Source organism: Dermacentor variabilis, chromosome 8 (assembly GCF_050947875.1).
Source record: "Dermacentor variabilis isolate Ectoservices chromosome 8, ASM5094787v1, whole genome shotgun sequence".
In the NCBI taxonomy this organism is placed as follows: domain Eukaryota; kingdom Metazoa; phylum Arthropoda; class Arachnida; order Ixodida; family Ixodidae; genus Dermacentor; species Dermacentor variabilis.
The window spans coordinates 98,244,179-98,269,237 of NC_134575.1; the positions used below are offsets into that span (position 1 = coordinate 98,244,179).

Here is a 25,059-nt window from a genome sequence, read left to right on the forward strand (position 1 = left end):
TTTTTTGTGTGTGTGTTTTGTGTATATTTAGTTCTGCAGGATAGCCACAGCACCCATTCGCGAAATGTGTTTCAACACGTGCAACCGTTTTGCGACGTTAGCCTTTGTAGCTTTTATATAGTAGTTTGGAAGTCGCAATACCATTAGCTATTAGTGGTTGCAGTTTGTGTGCATTGGTATCGGTAGTACTGCTTTGGTAGGACAGTGAGAGCGTGTTTGAGCACGTGTGAACACATTCGTACCTTAAGTCTGTGCGGCATTCATTGCTTCTAAATCATTGGTGATAGCTACTTTGCAGCATTTTAAGGATCTAGATTATGTGCGTATAGGACTTTGCTAGAAGGCACATGCTCTCAAAGCTTCGGTGTTTGTATTAGAAAAAGCGAAGTGCAACACATGGCAAGAAAGATGGTAAAGCGTGCAGTGTACAGGGAGTCCCCCAAGGTAGACAAGGGGCCGGATGAGAATAGGGAGGAAATAAAGTCAATCGCCAGACACTCTGATGTCGATGCTAGGCTGGACAAAATGGAGGCTTTCCAGGATGAGCTTGAGAAACGGGTAAAAGAGCTGGAGCGTTATGGACAGAGGGTGGTGGAAAAAAGACCAAGCCGCCGAAGAAAAGCTGCACAGGGCCGCCATCGTGAAGGAGAATGGTCGCGAAAATGCAAAGCAGTCTGCCAACATGACAGGAGAGGGAGTGTCAACAAAGCACGTGGAAGGTATGCAAAGTAGGGTGCGAGTACCTGGAAAGAGCTTCACCTATCTTCATGCGACCACAAATGAAAAGCAGTAACACAGAGGTCAATGCCCCTTGTCAAGTCCAAACCACACAGAAACCTCCCCCTTTCTCCTTCCCACTTTCAACAAAGTTTACCACCACCACAACCAGAAAAGCATGACAAAGGGAAGCAGGGAGAGGCCTCGGCAGTAGGAGAGAGTGAAAGGATGATTATCGCCGGCGACTCAAACCTGGCTACGTGCTCAGAGGCAACTGTGGAGAGGGTGAAAGCTGAAAAAAGAGTGGCAGTAGGGATATTTCCAAGAGTGACATTAGGCACTGCCATGGAGCAAGCAAAAGCAAAGCTTGCGGGAATAGCCCACGGACGCGACCTTGTCGTAGTCACAGGTGGGCTAAATAACGTCCCAAACAAGAAAGACAGGACTAGCCCAGCCATTGGCAAAGGAGGCAAACGACTTGCGCGAGCTGGCCCCACAGGTGCAGATCGTGGTGTGCACGGTGCCGGATGTGCCTGCACGTGACAGTAACGTACAAAGAGCCATAGTGGCTACTAATGGGGCTATATGGACTATGAGCCGAGAGAAAGGTTCCGACGTTGTACAGGGTGTCTACCAAGTTGACATTTCCAAATTCTCTGAGTTTTCCAGGTTTTCCCTGAGTGCCTTTGCAAGATTCCCAGAGTGATGCAGAACCATGTTTTATGTCAAGAAACCATATCACCCGATGCTGTCACTCTCTAGTAAGCATATGAATTTTCTTTAAAAAAAGAACGACTTAATCCAATTTGAATACTAAGGAGTAGTGTTTATGTAATGCAAAAAGAGAATAGACGGGAGGGGTTAGTAAAAAGCACAGCAAATAAAACGTCTTTGAAAAAAATTGCAAATCGAGTCGGACATTCTCAAATACGAAAGAAAAGGAGATGCATACAGAAGCAAATCTTTTCGAATATGAGCTATTTCTATCAATTTATAGCAAGCTCAGAGGTATGAGGCCCGAACTTTGTCACAATTTAGATTTCCAACAGCTCGTAAGTCAACCTCCACTGTCCTAACATACTCTCAGCCCGAGCATGACGCCTCAGTGTTGTGTTTCACTGCTATAAAGGGTTTATTTTGGCTTGGATGAGGAACACCTGTATCTCGGAATCAACCAACATTGTTTTTTGAGCTCAAGCTCCTTCAAAACGGCGGCAGCACGCTTCCTTTCCCGTTCTTTCCTCAATGCATAGGTCCTTTCTGTTCTTGTCCTCCTTCCGCCACTCGTTCGCCCCACGGACCATTTAAAGCATCATCTTGGTCAATTGCACAGTCCACGTCCGATTTTCCGAACTCCCTAGGGGCCGCCAAAGCGTCCGAAAAATCGGCCCATTGGAAAAAATAAACGCATGTCATTTACTGCCCTTAAGGGCTCAAACCGCCATAGGCACATTCGAAAACGCTCTGAAGGCCTGTCGGTACATGTATTAGGCATATCGGTGCTCGTACTGTGACAGGGGAGACCGGGTGTACGCGCGTATAATTAAAAAATACATACTGTGTCCGGTGGCATAGCCGCTTCCCACGCTTGTTATAATTCACTGCAATACTCTTACGCATGCTTCACCAAGTAACATTTCCGTAGGGAGGCGAAGCTGATTTTCGGGAACCGGCATTATGCAACGCACTGTGCTTTCCAAGCTTCTAAGCCAATCGCGAAGACCACAAAGGCGGAGTCCATGGCATTGCTGACTGCAGCGAATTCTTTCAATAAAAAACACGACACCCAATGGCAAGAAGCTTCATAGTGAACGTCGAAGCAGCTGGGCCTAGCGTTGCTGCAGTGGTGGTTACGGCTGCCAGCGGATCTGCATGCGAGAGCGCCGATTCGAGGCGGCGAGGTAATCTAACTGGCAGTGGTGGTGGCTTCGATTAACGCCGTTGCGGACCTGCGGTTAAGGCAAAACGTCTGAAAAATCGGACGCCGAAGAGTTCTTGCGTCCGAAATTTTCGACGTTCTGATAAATTGATTCTATGGGCTACGTGGTGGTGCCGCGAATCCATCCAAATTATCGGGAATCCAGAAAGTCGGTTGTTGACTGTACACTGGAGACTCCTCCAGCCGACGACAGACAATCAATGTCGATTCATTACGATTCCTGTCTGTTACTCGAGCCAGCATTACCACGACTTTCGACCATTTCAATAAAATTACAGCAAATTTTCCCTGAAAGAGGCACAAATTCCCTGAGTTTTTTAGACTACTCAAAATCCCTGAGAATTCCTGGTTTTCCCGGTTGGTAGACACGCTGTTGTAAACAGGGAAGTGAAAAGGTGTGGTGGTTTCCAGCGAGACGGGGTCTACTTCAACCACAGGCTTGGAGGAGAAGTAAGCTGGCGACTTGCTGGTCGTGCGGTTGCTTTTTTAAGGGGCCCACGGACGATCAGGAGGCCAGTGTAAGTAGTGATGAAAAAGGTGCCCCTAAAGGAACCTCGGAATAGCATAATTGTAAAATAAAAGCAAAAGGAGGAAAACAAGAAAGAGAGCTCGCCATGCAAAGGCTGCATAAAGATGCAGGCCGGCAGAAGAAAGGAGACGTGGGTAGAGATTGAGGAGCAGTTAAATAAAGAACAAATAGGGGTGCATTCGGTTACAGAAACACACCAATTAGAGAATCGAAAGAACCGCCAGTGATTGAGAATTATGTTTGGGAAGTGCAACAGAAATAAATCTCAAAGAAAGGGAGAGGGATTCGGAACGCTCATCCATCAGGGAGTGAAATGGAAAATAATAAATTCGAAATGTCAAGAACATCTATGGTTGTCATGTACAATTATTGGAAAGAAAACTTAGCTGCAGGCGTAACGAACTTGTGGACTGGAAATAATTGCAGAAAGAAGAATCAAGAGTTAGTGTAATGTCTAAATGCCAATATCAAGGATTTCGGGAATGGTGCCCAAATTATTCTATTAGGTGACATGAATTCCCACATAAAGGATCTATATGGCTATACTAACAACAATGGGAAGTCAATGCTAGATCTTTGTAAGCAACATAACCTCATTATCGTGAATACAGGGCATAAATATGCCAGGCAGACAACGTGGGAAGCGCAAAACCGGCTTTCGACAATTGATTACTGCCGGCTGATAGAAGGAATTCATGATTAGTTGAGAGAAATGGTCATTGACGAGGAAGGGTATAGTAGCATAGGCACTGACCATAAACGCGTCATTTTAAAGCTGGTTAGTTAATTTGGGTTTAATGGCGCAAGAGCGACTAAGGCCATGCTGTGCCAGACAGAAGATATTGTTACGTGTGGAAAAACACAGATGAAAGAGGCTACATACAGGGTATTTACACTGGAGCCCGACCACCAGGCCGACACTCGCCCGCGCAAAGGGAGACCCACTTCGTCGTCGTTCTCGCGGCGGCTCGTCCCTGGAGCATCGCTCGATGATATCGTAATACAACCCCCCGGCGCAAAACTGCAGTCACGGTGCTGCTAAATATCAAAGGCGCATGGAGAGTTGTAGGGTTTGAGTCGCGCGACGTGGACAATGTCAGTGGTCGTCACAGCGGAGGACGTAGTGGGCGTGTCTAGAGTGATTTCGTAGGTGACATCGGTTACTTGGCGAAGGACACGATATGGGCCTGTGTAGCAGGAAAGCAGTTTTTCACAAAGGCCAACATTAGGCGATGGTGACCAAAGCAACACGAGGGCGCCGGGCACAAAATGGACATCACGGTGATGGAAGTCGTAGCGTTGCTTTTGTTTGCCTTGAGAGACTTGTGAGGTGCGCGCAAGTTGGCGAGCATGGTCAGCATGGGCGATAACATCACGGGCATAAGCGCTAGATGAACCTGTGATGGACGGAAGCACAGTGTCCAGTGGTAACGTCGGTTCACGGCCATACAAGAGGTAAAAAGGCGAAAAGCCAGCAGTTTCAAGACGGTCAGAGTTACACGCAAATGTAACGCAAGGTAGAGCCTGGTCCCAGTCACGGTGGTCGTATGAAACATGTTTAGATAGCATGTCTGTAAGGGTGCGGTTCAAACGCTCAGTGAGGCCGTTCGTTTGAGGGTGGTAGGAGGTGGTAAAATTATGCTGTATTGAGCAGGCACGCATGATGTCGTCAATGACTTTGGCTAAGAACATACGGCCACGGTCTGTTAGCAATTGACGCGAAGCACCATGAATCAAAATGATATCATGCAGAAGCAAGTCCGCAACATCAGTTGCCCAACTAGTCGGAAGAGCGCGGGTTACGTAGCGGGTCACGTAGTCCGCCGCGACGGCAACCCACTTGTTTCCTGATGTAGACTCTGGAAATGGGGCGAGACGGTCTAAGCCGACACGATGGAAGGGCTCGGCAGGGATGTCGAGCGGCTGCAGGTAACCAGCGGGGGGCTGGGAAGGCTTCTTGCGTCGTTGCCAAAGTTCACAAGCGGCGACGTAACATCGTACAGAACGGGCAAGGCCCGGCCAGAAAAAACGGCGCCGTACACGGTCACAGGTTCGAAATACGCCGAGGTGTCCTGCCGTTGGTGCGTCGTGGAGCTCTTCTAGAACGGTTGAGCGCAGGTGTTTAGGTATGACAAGTAGGAACTCAGAGCCGTCCGGATGAAGGTTACGATGGTACAGAGTACCGTCGCAGAGGACGAAGAGGCGTAGAGTGGAGTCGGCCAGAGAGTGTTCAAAACGGTCGATGAGTGCTCTGATGTAGGCGTCACGACGTTGTTCGTCGGCGAAATGAAGCAGCTGCGACACAGAGAATACACAAGCAGCACTGGTAATATTGGAGGAGTCAGGGTCGTCAACAGGGTAACGCGACAAGCTGTCAGAGTCTTGGTGCAGGCGGCAGACTTGTAGACCACGGAATACAAAAACTCTTGTGCAGCAAGGCATTCTCGTTCCGTAATGGAATAGTTGCGCTCCGATGGTGTGAGGAGGCGGCTCGCATAAGCAATAACGCGATCCTGGCCATGCTGACGCTGGGCTAAGACGGCAACTACGCCATGACCGCTGGCATCTGTACGTAATTCTGTAGGGGCATCAGGCTCGAAGTGGGCGAGAATGGGTGGTGAGGAGAGAAGAGTGACGACACGAGAGAATGCGGCGGCTTCTGCAGTACCCCACGAGAATTGTACGCCTTTCTTCAAAAGATTAGTGAGAGGTCTAGCAATTGCCGCAAAATCTTGAACAAAACGGCGAAAATACGAGCATAGCCCGACAAAATTTCGAACGTCTGCGGCTGTCTTCGGAACTGGAAAGTCTGGGACAGCGCGAGTTTTATCGGGATTAGGGTGAAGTCCGGAAGCGTCAACGAGATGGCCCAGAAGAGTAATTTGGCGGCGGCAGAAACGACATTTCGACGAGTTAAGTTGCAGCTTCGCCTTTCGAAATACATCTGTCCTTTAGAAGAACCCCACCTATATATACTGTGGCGAGGAAAGCATATGTCGCCTTGAAGAAGACAAGTCCACTTGTCGAAACGTTGGCTCCTGCACTCATCTTGTTCATGTTTTGCTCATCATCAAGTATAGCTGTTAGACGCTCAAGGTGAGTGTCGAACGTGGGCGAGAAAACGATGACGTCGTCGAGGTAGCACAGACATGTGGACCATTTGAAACCACGGAGCAAGGAGTACATCATACGCTCAAAGGTGGCAGGGGCATTGCATAATCCAAACGGCATTACATTAAATTGGTATAGGCCATCAGGTGTGATGAACGCGTTTTTTTCTCTGTCCATATCGTCAACAGCAATCTGCCAGTATCCAGAACGAAGATCAATAGAAGAGAAATAGCTGGAACCGTGGAGGCAGTCAAGGGCGTCGTCTACACGTGGGAGCGGGTACACGTCCTTCTTAGTAATGTTGCTCAGATGGCGGTAGTCTACACAGAAGCGCCCCGTGCCATCCTTCTTCTTAACCAACACTACAGGTGACGCCCAGGGACTCGAAGAAGGCTCAATGATGTTTTTGTCTAGCATTTTGTTGACTTCACTTTGAATTACTCGGCTTTCCGACGCAGAAACTCATTACGGTCGTCGGTGAATAGGAGTAGCATCGCCAGTAAGAATCCGATGCTTGACCGCGAGCGTCTGGCCTAAAGGGCGATCGTCGAAGTCAAAAATGTCTCTGTAGGACGATAATGTTGGTAAAGGTCTTCAGCATGCGCAGAAAACAGGTCCGTCGCAACCATTTTCTGTATCTTGGGATCGGCGGCCGACGCTGGCACGATGGGCCTGCTAAGCTCGCAAGAAGCATCGGTCAATAAAGTTGCCACGCGATGGTCGCCGAGGCAATCAATGTTGGCAAGGCAAATACCTTGCGGTAGAATTTGCTTTGCCAATCCAAAGTTAAAGATAGGCATGAAAGTGCGGTTCGCAGTAATAGTAAGTATAATGTGAGGCACGGTAGCGTCATACTGTAGCGTAATATCGGGCAGAGGAGTGACGAGGTACTCGCCATCAGGGACTGGTGGGGAAGACATGAGTTCAATATAGGCTATTCATTTTGGCGGCAGGCGAATAAAGCCGGTGGTGCGTAGGCGGCACTGGGGTGTGTCAGAAGGTTCTGCGAGAATCGCCAACTCCAGGCGAAGGGTACTGGAAGAGCAGCCAATAAGAGCAGAATGCGCGGAGGGAAAATCGAGGCCGAGAATGAGGTTGTGGGGGCAATGAGCAATCACGGTGAAGAGAACAGTAGTGTGGCGGCCGGCGATGCTGACACGTGCCGTACACATGCCGAGGACAGGCACAGCACCGCCATCCGCAACGCGAAGGACGCGTGCCGACACTGGGGTGAGGAGCTTCTTCAGTCGTCGTCGGAACTCAGCACTCATAATAGAAAGATGCGCACCTGTATCGACGAGTGCTGTCACAGGATAGCCATCAACGTCAACGTCAAGAAGGTTTTGGTTGAAGTTGAAGTTTATTTACATCGCCAAAAATTCAACGACGCGGGTAGGCCCGGGCAAAAAGTGAACACAATCACTGTGTAACGTGAGCAGAGGATTTGAGGGCAGGGTCGACAACGCAGCTTCACCTCCAGAAGCTGCAGTGCCTAGTTTTCCGGCTGGATCCGGGAGGCGATAGGCGACGGAGAGAAGCGACGGGTTTGGGGCGAACGAGACTGATGGCGTCGAGGTGAGGGAGAGCGGCTGTAGCGAAGGTTCGGTGCAGGAGGATCAGCGGCAATGAGTTCATGGCGGGTGGTATAGGGAACAGAAGGTCCAAAGGGGCGGGAATGAGCAGCGGTGTATGTCCGAGGAGGTGGTGGCCATCGATTGCGGCAGTGACGAGCGAAGTGGCCGATGCGACAGCAGTGGAAGCAGATCGGCCTGTCATCAGGGGTACGCCATTCGGACGGGTTGCGGCAAGATGTGGCAGAAAAGGTCTGCCGGGGACGAGGAAGGCTGCTAGAGAACAGGGGAACCGTGGGTGGAGACGTTGAACACACGGAGTTGAGACCCATGTTCCAAAACTCCTATCTGACGACGGCCTGAATCAGCGCAATCGTGGTTGCTGATGGATCGGGAGGCGTCGCGGAGAAAGCTGGCAAATAGGCGGCCTCGAACTCGCGGCGAACAATACGGGTTACATCGTCACAGGGGGTAGTCTGACGCAGTGGACCCTCACATGTCGACGTAGCAGCAGTGTTGTGTAGCCACATGATGTGTGATACGGCGGCTCTTAGCTTGTTCAAGGCGACGGCATTCTTTGACGATGGCGTCGTTAGTCGAGATGTGACCGAAAACAAGCAAATTGAAAGCATCGTCGGCGATGCCTTTTAGCACATGCGACACTTTATCTGCTTCAGACATCGTATCGTCAGCTTTGTGGCAGAGAGCCAAGACGTCGAAGATGTACGAAATGTACGGCTCTGTCGATGTCTGAACACGAGACGCAAGAGCCTTTCCCGCGGCAGCCTTGCGCTCAATGGGGTCGCCGAACGGTTCCCTGAGCTTTTCTTTGAAACTGTCCCAAATATTTATCTCGTGGTCATGCGTTTGGTGCCACCCGCGTCGGGTGCCGTGGAGATAAAAGATGACATTGGCGAGCATGATCGTTGGATCCCAGCTATTATTAGCACTGGCGTGTTCATAGAGCTTGATCCATTCGTCAACGTTCTCTCCCTCCAGGCCAGAGAACACACCAGGGTAGCAATGTTGGGCAACCGTGATGATTGGAGCAGTCGGAGAAGCCGAAGCCGTTGCTGAGGCGGGCTCGTCACCGGGAGGCATGGTGACAAGCTCGATGTACCGACCCCTCCGGAGTTTCGTGGTGAGGACGGGGATCGCTGACCTCCACCAGAATGTTACATGTGGAAAAACACAGATGAAAGAGGCTATATACAGGGTATTTACACTGGAGCCAGGCCACCAGGCCGACACTCGCCCGCGCCAAGGGCACAGACCCACTTCGTCGTCGTTCTCGCGGCAGCTCGTCCCTTCAGCATCGCTCGATGATATCGTAATAATATTAAGAAATCAAATGCTCAAGCAACGAAAGCTGCATTACTTTATAGTCTGTGCAAAAACAGGTTTCTTCTAAAAAGCTCAACAAATCAGTGAAAGGCACTAGTGGATCATCTCCAAATATTGAGGCGGGGTGTAAAGGTATGTGTAAGTTATTGAGATTCTGTAAAAGCTTCCATCTCTGTGTTTCAGTATGAGGACATGTCATAATAATGTGCATTACTGCATGTGGTTCACGGCACTTCTCGCAAGTTAGCGGGTTTTCGTTTTGAAGTAGAAAATTGTGCGTCAGACGTGTATGCCCAATTCGGAGTCTGCATAGGATCACCTCATAGAAGCGTTGCTGGTGACTGCATGACTTCTACTCGCCAAGCAAGGGTTTTATTGTCTGTAACTTGTTATTTATGCAAAAGTCCCATTCTAGTTGCCACATTGATGCCAGGGCCTTATGAATCGCTTGGATACTGTCTGTGTGTGGAAGTGTTGTTTGTCTTATGCCTTCTTGTGCTGCATTGAATGTGCATCTATCTCCTGCTTCATTCCTTGGTATCCCAACATGGCTTGGGACCCAGGAGAATCGTATGGTTCTTCCGTATTTATTATAGGCCATAATGTTTAGGATATCGCGAAGCAGGGGTTCAGACACGGAGTTAAGGTTTAGAGCTCTGAGTGTGCTCAGCGAATCGGTATATATGATAGCATCCATCTGCTTGTCGGCGGTAAATTTTTTTACTGCCATCCATATCGCATAATCTTCAGCAGTAAAGACAGAAGAAAGATTATTTATCCGAATGCTATTTTCCAAATTTTTGTTAGTATTCCAACACCTACGTATTGTCGTGTTTTAGACCCATCAGTGTAACATTCTGTGTAACTTTAATATTTTTCTTGAATAGCTCGGAACTCTTGCATTATGTGTTCTTATGGAACGTCCTTTTTCTTTAAATGTGTTAGTGTCCAGTCACATAGCTGTGAAAAGTTGTACCATGGGGGCAATCTTGGTGGCCTTTCAGCAACCTGCAGGACCTTATGAGGAACATATAAGCCTGACAGTGTTCTTCGCGTCGTAAGACAAGTGGCCGAACCGTGTTGGGTTGGTTTCTGTATAGTACCCGTAATTTTCACTGTGTTACGATGCTGTAGCATATATGTTGTGGTGATGCCCAAATTCTCAGTACATAGGAAAGTGTAAGAGCGCTCTGCAGTGCTGTAAGGAATGCTTATTGCAGTCAACGTACCGTATTTACTCGCATAATCATCACACTTTTTTGTCAAAAACTTTGACGCAAATTCATGGGCGCGAACATTATGCAGGTTAAATGTCCCGTGAAAAGAAACATTTTCTTTTTTCATCCCGCATTTGCTGCGGGATAACAACGGGTCAACAAGCAGGTGGCTGCCGCTGTCAGTGCGGGACATCAAAACAAAAATGGCGGCCGCCGGAGCAAGCCGAACGCGCCGAACGCAATTATTTTTCTTCTCTTAAGTACATTACGTGCATTGAAACAGTTTCTTCCTTATCAGTAATGAATAATATCGTTAATACCGGCAAGTTTGCGACAATAACACAGCAATGTCCGCTTTGAGTGGACAGAAATAGAGATGGGCGCGCTTAGCTGACAGAAACCCATGGCAGGCATGCAGCGGAAACTGCAGCATTTGTCTTCACTGCTATCCTAATAAGGTAGGTTTCTGCTAAGGGTGGGTGAATATCTTAGCTGTGCTAAAGGTGTCAGCATATGAATAGGGTAGACTTCTAACGTATCAGTGCAAACGTGGCCACTATCGTTGCCGCTCTCGATTTGTTGCGTGCCCACGAGTGCAGACGAGAAGAATTGAAAGGTGCCTTTTATCTTGGTGTTTTTGACCAAAACCATTATGATGCCTACAAATAATAAAGCTCAGGCATGTTCGGTTGTAGCCTTTTCTTCCATAGAAGTGCGGAAAGTGATGAAAGGAATGATATGGGGCATCTGCTTAAAAATGTTGGGTGCGTGCAGACCGCTTCATAAGTGTTCAAGCGTCGTTCGTGTAGCACTCGACAGAAAATAAGTGCCATCATCATTAGCTAGACTTAGCACACGGCATATCGCTGCAACAAGTTCGGGGTGCGATAATTACGCAAGTGCAGTCATTATGCGAGTAAATACGGCACAAACTTGGGACAGGCGATGTTCTGTAGGCACCGCTTGCCAGTCGTAGGCCGAGATTGTGAACTGGATCAAGTCGCTTGATGTATGACTGCCTAGCTGCACCATAAACCACAATACCATAGTCGAGGATGCTACGTATAAGGGACCGGCATATGTGTAGTTGACAAGTTTGGTCAGAACCCCAGTGCTTGTGCGATAACACCTTGAGGATAGTTAGTGCTTTATTTGCTTGAATTTTAGTTGTGTTAGTGTGGGCTTCCTATGTTCAGCTTTGTGTCAAACGTTATGCTTAAAAATGTGTGGTCTTCTTTGACTGTTAACGTTGTACCATCCGATGTGAGAACTGGATTGCAGTGTAACCTTCGCTTCTGGGAGAAGAGAACTGTAACAGTTTTGTCTGCTGAAAAACTGAATCTATTTTTGTTAGCCCATTGTGTGACTTTATTTATCATTATTTGTAGTTGTCTTTCACAAGTGAGTAGATTTGAGGCACGGCAAGCCACTTGCAAGTCATCGACAAATATTGAGTGCATAAAAGAGGATGGGATGATCTTATTAGCAGACTTCATTTTGAGTATGAAGAGTGTCGTGCTCAGAATGCAACACTGTGGAATGCCATCTGCCTATGTAAATGTGCATGAAAGTATTGTGCCGAGACGCACCTGAAATCTTCTATTTGTCATAAAATCAGACACAGTTTAGCATTCTGCCATGAACTCCCAAGTCCCCTAGGTCTCTTAAAATTCCATACCGCTACGTGGTATCAAACACTTTTTCTAAATCGAAGAAAACTGCGAGACAGTGTTGTTTGCGTAGAAACCTATTACGTACTTCATGTTCTAGTCGTACGACGTGGTCAGTTCTTGAGCAGCCCTTTCTGTATTCGCAGTGGTGCATGTCTATTAGGGTTCTTGATTCAAGGATGAATGCGAGTCTTATGTTTATGATACTCTTGTAGGGTTTAGCTAGACAACTTGTTAGTGCAATGGGTCTGTAGCTGCTTGGGATATTGCGGGTTTACCTCATTTCAAAAAAGGCACTACTACTGCATTTTTTTCAATCTGTAGGCATTACTCCAAATTCCCATATTTTGCTGAAAAATTTAAGAAGTGTTTCTACTGATGCTTGAGATAGGTGTGCCAGCATTGTGTAGTGGATGTGGTCAAAACCTGTTGCCATTTTCTTACCGGCAAAGAGAACTCTGTTCAATTCTTGAAATGTGAGGGCGTTATTATAAATTACATTTGAAGAACCTGTATTGGGCAGTCTCTGTTTCTCCGCCGAATCTTTATATTTTTAGAATGCATTTGAGTAGTTTGCTGAGCTGGAGACGTAAAAGTGTTCGCCTAATAAGTTGGCCTGGTCCTGTAGTATTGTTTGTGTGCCTGGACATGTAAGTAGTGGTACTGTTTATGATGTGTACTCTCCTTTAAATTTCCTCACCTGGTCCAACATTCGTTTTGATTTGACTCTACTATTGATTGAAGATATGTATTTCTGCCATGATGATTTCTCTGCCTTTCTTCAAATAAATCGTGCTTTGGCTTTGGCCTGTTTGAAATTTAAAAGGCTGCTATAAGTGGGGTACTTCCGTAGGATTCTCCAGGCCTTATTTTGTTCTTTTTTGGCTTCGGTACACTCGTTTGTCCACCAGAGATTTAGTCTTTTGCGCACAACACCAGATGACTGGTGTATTGCCTTTTCTGCCACTGAGATTATCATCTCAGTGATCTTTTGGTTAAGTTTGTCAATGCTTAGTTCTGGCAAAAAGACTTCCAGTTTTGCGCTCTCCATAGAAACCGGCCACTCAGCGAGCTGTAATTTCCACCGACGTGGCCTAGTGACTAAGGTTGGTGGTGATGATAAAAGTTTGACAACTGCGGGCAAGTGATCACTACAATAAGACATGTCGAGGGCTTTCCATCATTAAACAGAGATGGTGCGCAAAAAGCTAAATCTAAACAACTAAAGGTGTGGGAAGTCGGTGAAAAATACGGTGCACTTGAATTTAAAAAGCAGACATCATTTGACAGACTCAAATCTTCAAGCAGCTACCCTTTTTTGGTCAGTTTTGATACTGACCCAAAGAGTACAGTGAGCATTAAAGTCCCCTACTAAAATAAATGGCTCCAGTAATTGACCTGTTAAATTTTCTAAATGTTTAGTAGTAAAATGGGTGTGGAGTGGAATATACAGTGAACAAATGGTGATGGTTTTGTGAGCTATAACGGCGACAGCAACGGCTTCTATGTGACTGTTAATGGGAACTTCTCTAGCTGCAATACCGCCCTGCAGAACAATGGCTAGACCACCCGAAAGCCGGTTCACCTGAGTACTGTCGCGCCATACAACAGTGAAACTTTTTTAAATATTTTTGTTTTTTGCCTAGGTTTGTTTCCTGTAAGCATAAGGTTACAGGAGAGAAGTTAAATAACAGGTCTTTGATGTCATCTAAGTTATGTAAGGCACCTGTGCAATTCAAGTTCATAATGAAAGACATTATGAAATTTAAAGGTAAGAAATGGCATTCCGAGTGAATAGGAGATAAAGATGTTACGTAAGATGGATCTAAAGAAGGCCGACACAAACGAACGACAACCTTTAGGTTATCGCTTTCTGATTTAGAGTGGTTATTGGGACTTTGTCCCTGTTTAGGTGCTCGAGAGAGCGCTTGTCCTTCGGCGTTGATGACACCAGGGTTCTTGGGTCGAACTCCATCACTCTCTCTGAAGCGCTAGAGGACCGAGAGTTGGGTGCCGAAACATGTGTCTCGGGCCTTGGGGTTCGTTTGATTTTATGGCCCTGTGGAACTAGTGTCTGCAGGCCCTTTGACGATGATGGAGCAGCATTGGTTGCTTCCACCACGGGGGTGGGAGGGGTCACTATGGGACCACTGTGCATGGGCTCGGAGGACTTCGGAGGCCTCTGTGACGCTGTCCCCACTTTCATCACATTGGCATAACCACGTCGCAAAAGGTACGATAATCGCTTTCTGGCTTCAAAGAACGAGATTTTTTTCTTTCACGGTTAGTGCAATTCTTTTTCCTTTTTCCAGCAAGGGCAAGACTGAGTAAGCTGGATGGTCTCCTTTGCAGTTAATGCAATGTAGGGAACAAGTGCAGTTGCCAGATTGGTGATCATTGGAGCTGCATTTAGCACAGGTTGTTTGGCCTCGGCATGCATTTGAAGCATGTCCGAACCTTTGGCACTTGAACCATCTGGGGTTCGGGATATATGGTCTGACATTTACTATTACGTACCCTGCATCCAGCAAGGTAGGCATTACAATTGTTCCAAAGGTAAGCATAACATGTTTTGTCGGGATTTCTTGGTCGTCTCTAAGGATGACAATTTTTTGTACTTTGGTAACGTTTTGTTCTTGGAAACCTTCCAGCAGTTGCTCATCGCTCAAGCCAATAAAGTCTTCCACTGATATCACACCCCTGCTTGTATTTAGTGTTCTGTGTGGTGAAATTGTCCCTGTCGCGTCGCCAATACTAGTAAGTGCCGAGAGCGTTCGCGTTTGATCTTTGTCATTTAGTTCTAGGAGGAAGTCCCTGCTAGACATTTTTGAGACATTGTACGTAGGTCCGATTTAGTCTTTTAGACACTTGGCCTCTAGGAATGGGGAGACCTTTCTTACTGGTATGTTGTTTTCGCTGTGGACAACATAGTACTTGGGAAATGATTGGGCGTTGCTCTGAAAAGAGAACTGGAACGGTGCGGCAACATTTAAGACGCTGATCATAGACAGAAGTTTGTGTTGCCATAAGAAAATGTATTTGTTCAGCAACAGTGCTAACTGCCCACCAGGGAGCTTAACGAGGGGACGCGGCAGAGCTTGTGTTCAAGCCTGCACGATGCCAGCTGTACGCCGTCACTATAACCAAATATAAATACCCAAGGTAGGATAGCCGCACAAACTTAACCCTTGCCGCCGTGGAGAAAGGAAGTAAAGGGAAGAGAGAAGATGACAGGAAAGTTTAAAAAGAGAGAGAGAAAGGAAAAGGCGACTGCTGATTTACCGCGGGTGGGCCAGTCCGGGGGTGCCGTCTATGTGAAGCAGAGGCGAAAGAGGTGTGTTGCCTCTGCCAGGGGGCCTTAAAGGTCCGAACACCCGGCATCGGCTCAACCTCCAGGATCCCCCTTTCCCTGAGCATGGCTAAACCCTGTACGGCTACATGCGGGAGGGTCCAACCCTCGTGTGTTCGCATACGTGGTGTCGCAACACACCAAATGCCTGCTGACGCAGATGCCCCTGCGGGAATATTGAAACTGGGATATGTAGTTGCGAAAGAGAGCAAGGAGCAGAAAATGGCCACTCCTAATTTTTAACGCTGAACAAATAACAAATATAGTTACAAGAGTCGAGGAAGAACTGCGCAAATGGTCAAGCAAAAACTGGATATACTATAGTGAGCTTCTAAGTGTAGTAACGACAGAAATGTGGAAAGAGAAGCAACATGTTTGTTGGAGAGGAAAAAAGAGACCCAAAACCTGGTGGAACAGGGAGATCCGAGAAGTGAGCGTCGAACAACAGAAAGCAATCCGAGAGCACAGGCAATAAAAGGAAAGCACAGTTGAGGCAGGATGAAGTAGCCAGAAAATGGGAAATATACCAGGAGAAAAATTCTATGGCTCAAATACTGGTTCAAGCAAAGATAAAAGTTGAAAGTGAACATTAGTTGCCAGAAATACGTGAGAAAAAGAAGGCTGCACTTAGAAAACTTTAGAACCACATAGACTTATTCGGCAGGATGTCTGAAACAATACAACATATCCTAGATGAAGACGGAAGTAAAACTGAACGAGGAAACAGCAATAAATTACATCCAGAATATAACAACCGAATCTTTTCAAGGCAATGATGAGATTTTACTTGAGGAAAGAAACAGCATGAAAGAGAACCAGATGGAGAAGCAGCTGGTGCTCACAAATTTCAACTGCAAGAAAAACGAAGAGAAAATTCCCAAGCGGACATCCACAGGGCTAGACGAAGTTCCCGTTAGGCTGATTAATAAACTAGATCCAAAAAGTAAGGAAGCTCTGTTGAAAGGAGTAGAAAAATGTCCGAAGGATAGACGAATGCCAGACACTTGGCGACAAAGTAGAATGAATATAATTTATAGTGGTAAGGGGCAGAAAGATAGAATTCACTCACATAGACCGTTAACCATTACATCGGTAATATAAAGGTTAACAATGCAGGCAATTAAATTAAAGCTGCAACAATGGGCAGAGAATAATGGCGTTTTGGGTGAGCATCAGGATGGCTTTACAAAAGGCAGGCACCTGGATGATGATTTTTTGGCCTTACTCAGTCTATTGAAATATTCAGAGTAGAAAGTAAACCAATATATATGCAGCTTTTTTAGACACTACAGGAGCACATGCAACATTTTACAGACAGCAACATTTTGCTAGATATTCTGTAAGAGGAAGACTTACGTGATGATTGTATACAGCTTTTGAGAAAACTTTACCTAGAAGATACAGTTTGTGTTGAATTGGAAGAGATGAGGAGCGAGGATAAAGTTGATATCAACAAGGGTCTAAAGCAGGGGTGTCCTTTGTCCCCACTGCTGTTTATGATGTATGGCGACGACGGAAAGGACGCTGGAAGGAAGTAATATTGGGTTTAATCTCTCATACAAACACGCAGGTACAGTAGTAGAACAGAAGCTTCCAGGTTTGTTTTATGCAGATGACATTGTGTGGCTAGCTAATATGCAAAGTGATATGCAACGTCCACCTAATATTTGTGGACAGGATGGCGAGAATCTTGGTCTGAAATTTATCGTTAAAAAAAATCAAGTGTTATGGCATTCAATGAAAACAGCGCACAGACACTGACAATACAGAGCCAGGATATATCTCGGGTAACAGAATATAAATACCTTGGTATATGGCTAAAAGAAGAATATCATACATGGAACTACAGAAAAAAAAGAATACAGGGGAAGACAATTGCGGTCATAATGAAACACAGAGCGCAATGGGGATACAATAGGTACGAGGTGCGGTGGGGTATGTGGAAAGGTGTAACGGTTCGAAGACTTACATTTGGAAATTTGGTTGTTTGCTAGAAATCAGGGGTACAATCAGGACTCGATGGCAACCAAAGGTCAGCGGGACGCCTCGCATTGGGCACTCACAGTGTGGGATTCTCCTCCGCACTCTCGGGAGAAAGGAACGGCAACACAGTAGTGCAAACAATCACAAGGGCATTTATTGCACCTTTCATAGATCAATGTCTGCTAGCCGAGTTGCTATCCACAAAACATGCCGATGGGCGCGCGACAAATCTAGGAAGTCCGACTCGCCGCGACCGGACAGCGAGCAAATATGTTCGCCCTATGCTGGATCCCAACGCCTGGTCGTTCACGCGTATGGTCACGCGAACGGTGGCGCGTTCGAAGCCAGGCTACGCGAGGCGGTCTCGCAAAAGCATGGGTCGGCGCGCGCGTGGGACGTCCACGCTGTTCGCTGATCCGCCGGGAAAAAGGAAGCGCCTTGTCTCCCGGCGCCCAAGTAACCCCGCCTGTCGGCGGCGTTAGCAGCGCAACACTCACGCCCTCTCCTGCACTGCGCTTCAACCACATCGACCACCGCGGGCGTCACGCAGGCCATGCGGCGAAGCAGGATTGCAGGAGATGGGGGGAAAACAAGATATCAGGGGAAACGCGAGAGTCGCGCATCCCCACCACAGGAAGCCTATAAATTAAGCTGTGCAGGATGATATGGGCTGCACAAGATTTGAAGTGGGGGAAGATCACAGTAAAATTCATTCTCAAGAGCGACTGAGGAATATGGAAGAATGTAAATGGGCTGAGAGAGTGTTCAGGTATATGTACAGGAAAAACATTGATTCACAGTGGAGGAAAAGAACTAGGAAGCTTACCAGCAAGTATGCAACCTGTATGTTGAGCAACGTGGCAACAAAGAGCGTCAAACGGAAAGTCAGAGAGACAAGATAATCTCATGGGTGGCGGCAATAGAAAGGATACCTGCTATGAGTCACTACTAAAGATAAAAAAAAACTAATTAGGAAAGAAACAATTTATGATAACTCAAAGGGAAGCTCATTACTTTTCGAAGTGAGCTCAGGATGCCTTAGAATACGCACTTATAAAGCGAGATATAAGAAGGAAGAATAAGCATGTGCTTGCCGTGGCAAAGCTAAGGAAACGATGGAGCATGTTTTATGAGAATATGAAGATATCTGCCCAGCAGTCGATTTAGGCACCGTTGGCCTCCTTGAAGCTATTGGTTTGAGAGAGAGCTGGGGAAAAGGAAACATGTCTGCAATAGAGATTAGTAAGAGGCAATTGGAAGATTGGTGGAAGTAGGGAAACTACAAACAACGGACGCATAAGGAAACAAAGTTCACAATAGTGGTTCACAAATTTGGTTATGGGAATTCATCAAGGTGTTTTTCTCACACCTTTCTTTTCTTTTTTTAGCATAAGTAGGACATGAGGCAATATATGAGCTTGATGGCACAACCCACCATCAAGTTCCAAAGGGGACGCTTGTAGTATGCATCTATCCATCCATTCTCGTTCACTATGGCCGCCCTGTTCAGCTTTTCTTCGGCTGCTTAAGGTCTTTTTTCGACCGCCTTCCATGCATCGCGCTCCATAGTTAGCTAATTTTTGAGCTCTTTGACCTGTTTCACAAGCTCATGCTGCAAATCCTCGATTTTCTTGAGCCCAGCATCGACATCACAATGTCTGGCGATTGACGCGACTTCCTCCCTGTTTTCACCTGGCGCCTCCTCTACCTTGAGGGAGCCCCCACACACTGCACGCTTTGCCTTCTTTCTCGTCATGTGTTGCACTTGGTTTTTTCTAACGGAAACTCCGATGCTTTCAGAGCATGTGCCTTTAAACAAAAGCCGAAACGAACAGTATCTAAATTTTTTAAAATACCGCACAGTAATTATCATCAATGTTTTAGAAGCAATAAATGGAACCTCGTACTGCCTGACCTGTACGCATGGCTCTGTCACCTTTCTTCTGTTCACAACACGCTGCTACGTGCGAGGAAATCGACGAGTCGGTCGATTATGACAATGCTCCTTCTATTTGGTGTCCTTCAGTTAGCTGTGGATGAGGAAGTCATTGGCATTGTTCAGGTTTTCTTGGCGACTCCTTTAAGCACATTGTCCTTACGGAGTTCTTCAGCTGCCAGCAGTCGAATCGGTGCAAGTTGTACCTGCTCACTTTGTCACTTTCTGAGTCTGCAGCAGGCTAACACGCTCGTTGCAGCAGCGACTACAGTTGCTACTTGTATCCCACCAGGCCGGAAGGGAAACCCAGGAATCACCTGACAATGTCCAAGCAGCCGCAGAGTTGACAGAGGGCTTTGTTTCTTTTTCTTTTTGGATGAGTTCATCAATAGCAGTTCGTCCATGTTGTTCTTGTTCTTGACTTAGGCGCCAGGAAGGCGTTCGCTGATACACAAGCATGGCGATCTGCTGTACATCATGACTGTGTCGCAGCACTTTCGATCGAACTTAAGTCATCTAATGTTGAGTCATTGGGTGCCTTCGGCGGTAGTGGACTGTGTGGTGTAGTTCACGGAAAATATCTCTGCTCGTCGATGAAGGTGAGCCTTTTGGCTCACGCAGGTCTGTTCGAAACTGGGGTGGCTGCTAGCAGCGGTCTTTTTCAGTGGTAACGTAGTCATTCATGCGACGGTGTTTGTAGCAGCTTGTGTCCTTTTTGTGGTTGTGAATGGTCTTAGGCGGCCTTGACTCTGTCGTCGATAAGTTGCACCCATGCTTGTGGTTCCGAACACTGCTTCGCCAGTGTTGTTCGCTCTCCTCACTGCGGTGGCGGTGGTGGGAGGATCAAGGGTGGTAGCATGATGGCCACTGGACAGGCTCTGAATCTGCCACACCCTTCGCACAATGTAAGGCAAGTGCGCAGGTGTGTATGAATCATGGGCTAACTTGGGTTGTAGCATTCGGCTGGTCACTGACATCTGTTCCCCGGACGTTGCATGGTGTGGGCATTGAGGTGCCTTCCTGTGCCTTGTCCCCCAACTCCTGCGCTGTGTTTAGCTTGATCTCCGGGAAATGCCACCATAACGACAACATGGCTGACACAACTAGCGTGCCGAAGCTAATTTCTTGCACAAACTGTGCTTATCCCTCCCAGGGTCGAATCACCACGTGAGCCAGTGTCACCAAGATGCGCCCCAATTCGCCTCCCGAGTGGCGGGCCCCGGGATCCTCTCCACCCGAGCTCTCTTTCGCTGAGCACTTCATTGCCGCGGCAGATGCTCACAGGCCTGCACCTAGGTGGTTACAAGGACCTTTGCTCCTGCAATTCTTTCGTTTTCGCACTTGGTGGGCCGCTTCGCAGTTAGCACTAGCGCAGAGGGCACGCATAGTGGATCGGTCTTGCGGTGAGCCTTTTCCCATAAGTGCCGTGACTGTCACACTGTGCTGTGTCTTGGTTGAATAAACCTATGCTTGTTGGCGATCTGATTCTGGAACCTTCTCTGCGCCATGTCAGACTCGATGAACCTTGCCCAAGTGCTTTTGTGCGTTGCAGAGTGGAGAAGTGCCGTGCCCTTCCCTGACCATCGCTCGCAGGGTGAGCCTTGTGCAAACCCACCTCCATATAACTGCCACCCAACTTGGTTTCAGCATGTCATCACTGCAGACCCCTTTTCAGCCCTTGTTCCTGCTTGATCCCCTGGCCACGGACTTAATTTCCCTCAACGCAGATGACACCTACAGCATGAGGTATGTACACTCTGCTTTTGGCCACCAGGAGCAATCCCTTCTTTGGAAAGCCCTTTCGTCACGTCGACCGCCTAGAGGTGTACCCTAGTCCTAGCCGTGCCAGTTTTGAGTTTGCTCAACTCTTTGAGACGCGCGTGAAACAGGTGCCTACTAGCACCAAAATGTTCTGTTCCCGCTCGCTGGCTGCTTTTCGTCGCGAGTGCAGTTGAATACCCCAGGTGAGACTACGGAGCCACCCTGCTTGAGTGTCCACACTAACTCACTCACTGGCCTGTCATTTTCTTGAGCGCCTTTCTCTGACGAATTCGCCATAGACCAGACAGAGTCATGTGTCGCTATGCGTGACGTTACAGCAGCGCAATGTACTTAGGCGCACTTGTGAGAAATATCTCAACTCTACAGCTGGGAGCACAAAGCTCGCAAGAAGAAGAGCGAACGGCATTTGGTTTGAAATTTCAGCTCTTTCCGCGGCACATAGCGATGTAATACTTAGCAGACACCATCGCTAGCACGCATTGTATACAGGGTGCTTGTCGGCGCAAAATGGCAACAACTGGTGAGGGGCCCCTTAACATTTTGGACCCAGCCATCACTAAGTTGAAAATCCTCAATGTTCATATAAAGCGCTACGGCTTCAGCCTTTTGATTTCAAACATCACCGGACAACAGCACTTGTATGGCGATCATGGCTTTCAGTCACATTAGAATAGTTTCAAGTTTTGGGTGGGCACTGTGGCTGACATTCTTCTGTCGAGATCGGGAAGATTTCTCAGCGGCTTCCAAAATCTTTACCTCTTTTGCAACAAGCCCCTTTGCACTTTCCTGATAATGGTGGCCTCCTTTTCCATCGTCACTATGCTATGATTTCCTCACTTCAAAGCCTCTGTCGGAAGGCGGCGGATGACGAAGCCAGTGTCGGCACCATTGTTAACAACAGGCGATGAAACCACGGAAGACAATCGGTTGTTGAAGTGGCTAAGCCTAGCATCACAGTATGCAGCTGAAGAAAACCACAATGTACATGAGTGGCGATACAAAGAGTACCACTGGCCATATGCGACTGACGAGTGCCGACAGCAATGAGAGCACAAAGGCACGTGGGAGAGTGCATCAAGTGGTGCCTATTGAGGCTGTACCTGAAATGGTAGCTCCGAATTGGCATGCGAGGTGTGTGCAACGCTGCTTTGAGGCTGCAGAAAAACAAAATGACAGCGATTTTATTTGCATTTTCGGTAGTGTCAAACTTGCGATTGTGAGAAAAATTCAGAAAAATTAAACGAGAACAGTTCGAAACATTCAAAATTTTCGTTATTATACATAACTATATGGAGCAAATTGGCAATAATATTGCAAAGTTAAAATATTCCCGCCGGCCCAGAAAATAGGGTGTCCCAAAAAATCAGTCTGGGATTGTATCATTACTATGCTGTGAAAAAAAAAACATATTCGAATTCGACTTTCTGTTATTAAACATGTTGTAAACCATTCTGCTAATCTGACGCTGCAACTGCACGCACCTGAATTACCAAGGACAGGTTAGGTTTTGGTCAGTTGTCGCAAAATAACTAGCACGATCTTCCTGTGTCTGTCATGTAGTCTACTGTGAAACAAAATAAATTTTTCTTGTTTGCAGTTGTCAAAGTGGAGAAAGGATCATAGTTTTTGTCATTATTGTGGGAAACATGCCAAATTTGCAAACTTTGTCCAAACATGAGTTCTGCAAAAATAACATGTCAGGGCTTTATAAATGCATTTGAAAACAATGTGATAAAATGGGTGAAAGGTTCACCTGAATAGAAAATAGAGAGCAACTGTCAATTTTCACTGGAAGTTTTGTTGTGCAACGGCTACCTTGTTGACAGTGAAATTGAAGACACTGTGATGGAATTCTCTAGTGAGCACCGTGGACGAGTTCTCCTGATGACAGCAGATTCAATTCATTGCAAAGGCATTTGAATTGCTCATTAGTGCCTCATTTATCAAAGGGAAAACGCTTCACTTTTCGCATCAGCAAAGGTGGACAGCACATTGTAACAAGAGTGCTGAGGAAGAATAACTATCCGCTGGGAAAAACTGTTGGTACCAAAGAGGTCCCATCGGCCACTGCAGTCTGTAAACATGGTAAAAAAAACCCCCGAAGCTGCTATCGACGGGAGAAGACCAAAACCAGCATTCACGTCAAGACGCGTACGGGTTGTCTGAAGCGACTGCTGGCGTGCACCTCAGGAGCCCAGTGCATGCAGCTCATTGCCTGAGGGCAGCGTTGCGCATGCGTAGTCCCGATTAGTCATCGCCGATGATGTGCTCTGGGATGTCATCACCAAAACCTGTCCCAGGACAAGAATCCTTACAGTTCCTGTGCCATGTTCAGCTCGCTCAATGAATGAGCATATTGATAAAACAAGGTATGTTTTATAGTTGACTGCATTATGTTTTAATTTTATTCACATCAAATCCAGAGGCCAACTTACATTCTCCATTGATCTATAATCATGTTCTTACACTCATACACCGATCTATACATAACTAAAAGACTCACTCGGTGTAACATTATCGTGGACCAATGTAAGGGCCACAACACCAGGACAAGACGGCTCTGGATTAAGCTCTGCCATCTAAGGTACTTCAATGTGATCAGTAGGGCAGTATTTTTGCCTTTTGCCTCAATCACTATGCAGGCAACAATAAAATACCTGCTAATTTATCCTCAGCGACAGAACATCACACACACTTGAGCAAGTCGTGCCAAGCTAGGCAGACTTGGTCATTTACCACACTCGTATAAGCAGGCAAATGTAAAAAAAGTGCCGGTCATTGCCCACCTGAGGTGGAGCTTAACTGCTCCACAGCCTCCATAGTCTGCACGCTCCTAGACTCGCTCCCTGGTTTCAACGAGCACCCAACAGACTTGTCAGCGATAGACAAGCTGCACTGCATGCCAACCTCGACCTGACCACCGATCTTTGAAGGGGCATGGCATGCCATTTTGGCAGTGATGCTTTCAGCTAGGCTCATCGCATTTGTGAGGCCTGCAGAAAATAAGTGAGCCAATTGCAGTCATGTTACGGCATCAAGAACAAGAGGTAAATACAATAGAATAAATACAGGAGCACTTCACTATGCATAGCCGAGGAACACAAAATAACCCTTCCTGTTCAGTATTTCTAAAGGGATACAAAGGACAATCCACATTGGATACTCGAAAGCAGGGCAACCTCTTTTTGTGAAAGGCTTATGACAGCGGAGCATACTTGAGAGAATTTTTCATCTCATGCATTTTAAAGCTATTGGTGTAGTCCAACTAATTAGAAGTTATTGGACCATCCTAAGCTCATTGCAATCAGCCTATTTAATGTCAACTGTAGGATCTCCTGTCACCCCATGTCTTGTGCCAGATGATACTGACACATGACCTCGTTTATCTTTTACGGGTGAGCGCTTTTACCGTCTACAAAGTGTTATCGCTCAGCGCAGGACGCGTCTACATGTATCGGAAGTTTTCAAAATGTTATCGATGCTTCTATCTGCTGTCTGTTGTCGCCGAACCTTGCGTAAGCTGAGTGCATGTATGCACAACACAAATGGTGTAGAACATTGTGGAAAGGCACGCGGGTCCCAGCGGCTACTCTGGAACATTCGACAACTGATCGATAAAAGCCGACGTGCTTTACCCGCTGTTCAGATTTTCACCGATCGCAAATTTGCCACTGTCGCTGTTCTCCGAGTATAACGTGTTTTTTGAGGGCACAAGTTGACCCAATAAAATGCTAGTTTCCTTATTTTTAGTACTGCTGCTTTCCTCACCGTCACTACTACGTGACAATACCATCCCGTGCTTGCAAATTTTCTATGTCCTCACACTACCTGTCTGCTGTCCAGGATTGCATGTCAGTTCGATTGATAACAATTCAGTAACCCTGATAGGCCGTCGGTTACCTGCCCTACAC

General features: G+C 46.9%; 1 protein-coding gene across 4 annotated transcripts in view; it reads right to left on the minus strand.

Annotated features, from left to right (window-relative positions):
- The window catches only part of LOC142590434 (uncharacterized), a 393,201-nt gene that overhangs the window by 95,449 nt on the left and 272,693 nt on the right, over window positions 1–25,059 (minus strand). Inside the window, exons 7-8 of one of the 4 annotated variants that reach the window (XM_075702535.1) lie at window positions 23,935–24,141; window positions 22,249–22,302 (exon numbers count right to left, since the gene is read on the minus strand). The exons of the other annotated variants lie outside the window; for them this stretch is intronic. Coding sequence (XP_075558650.1) covers window positions 22,249–22,302; window positions 23,935–24,141 — 261 coding nt within the window. The remainder of the gene's footprint in view (window positions 1–22,248; window positions 22,303–23,934; window positions 24,142–25,059) is intronic. 4 annotated transcript variants of the gene reach the window in all.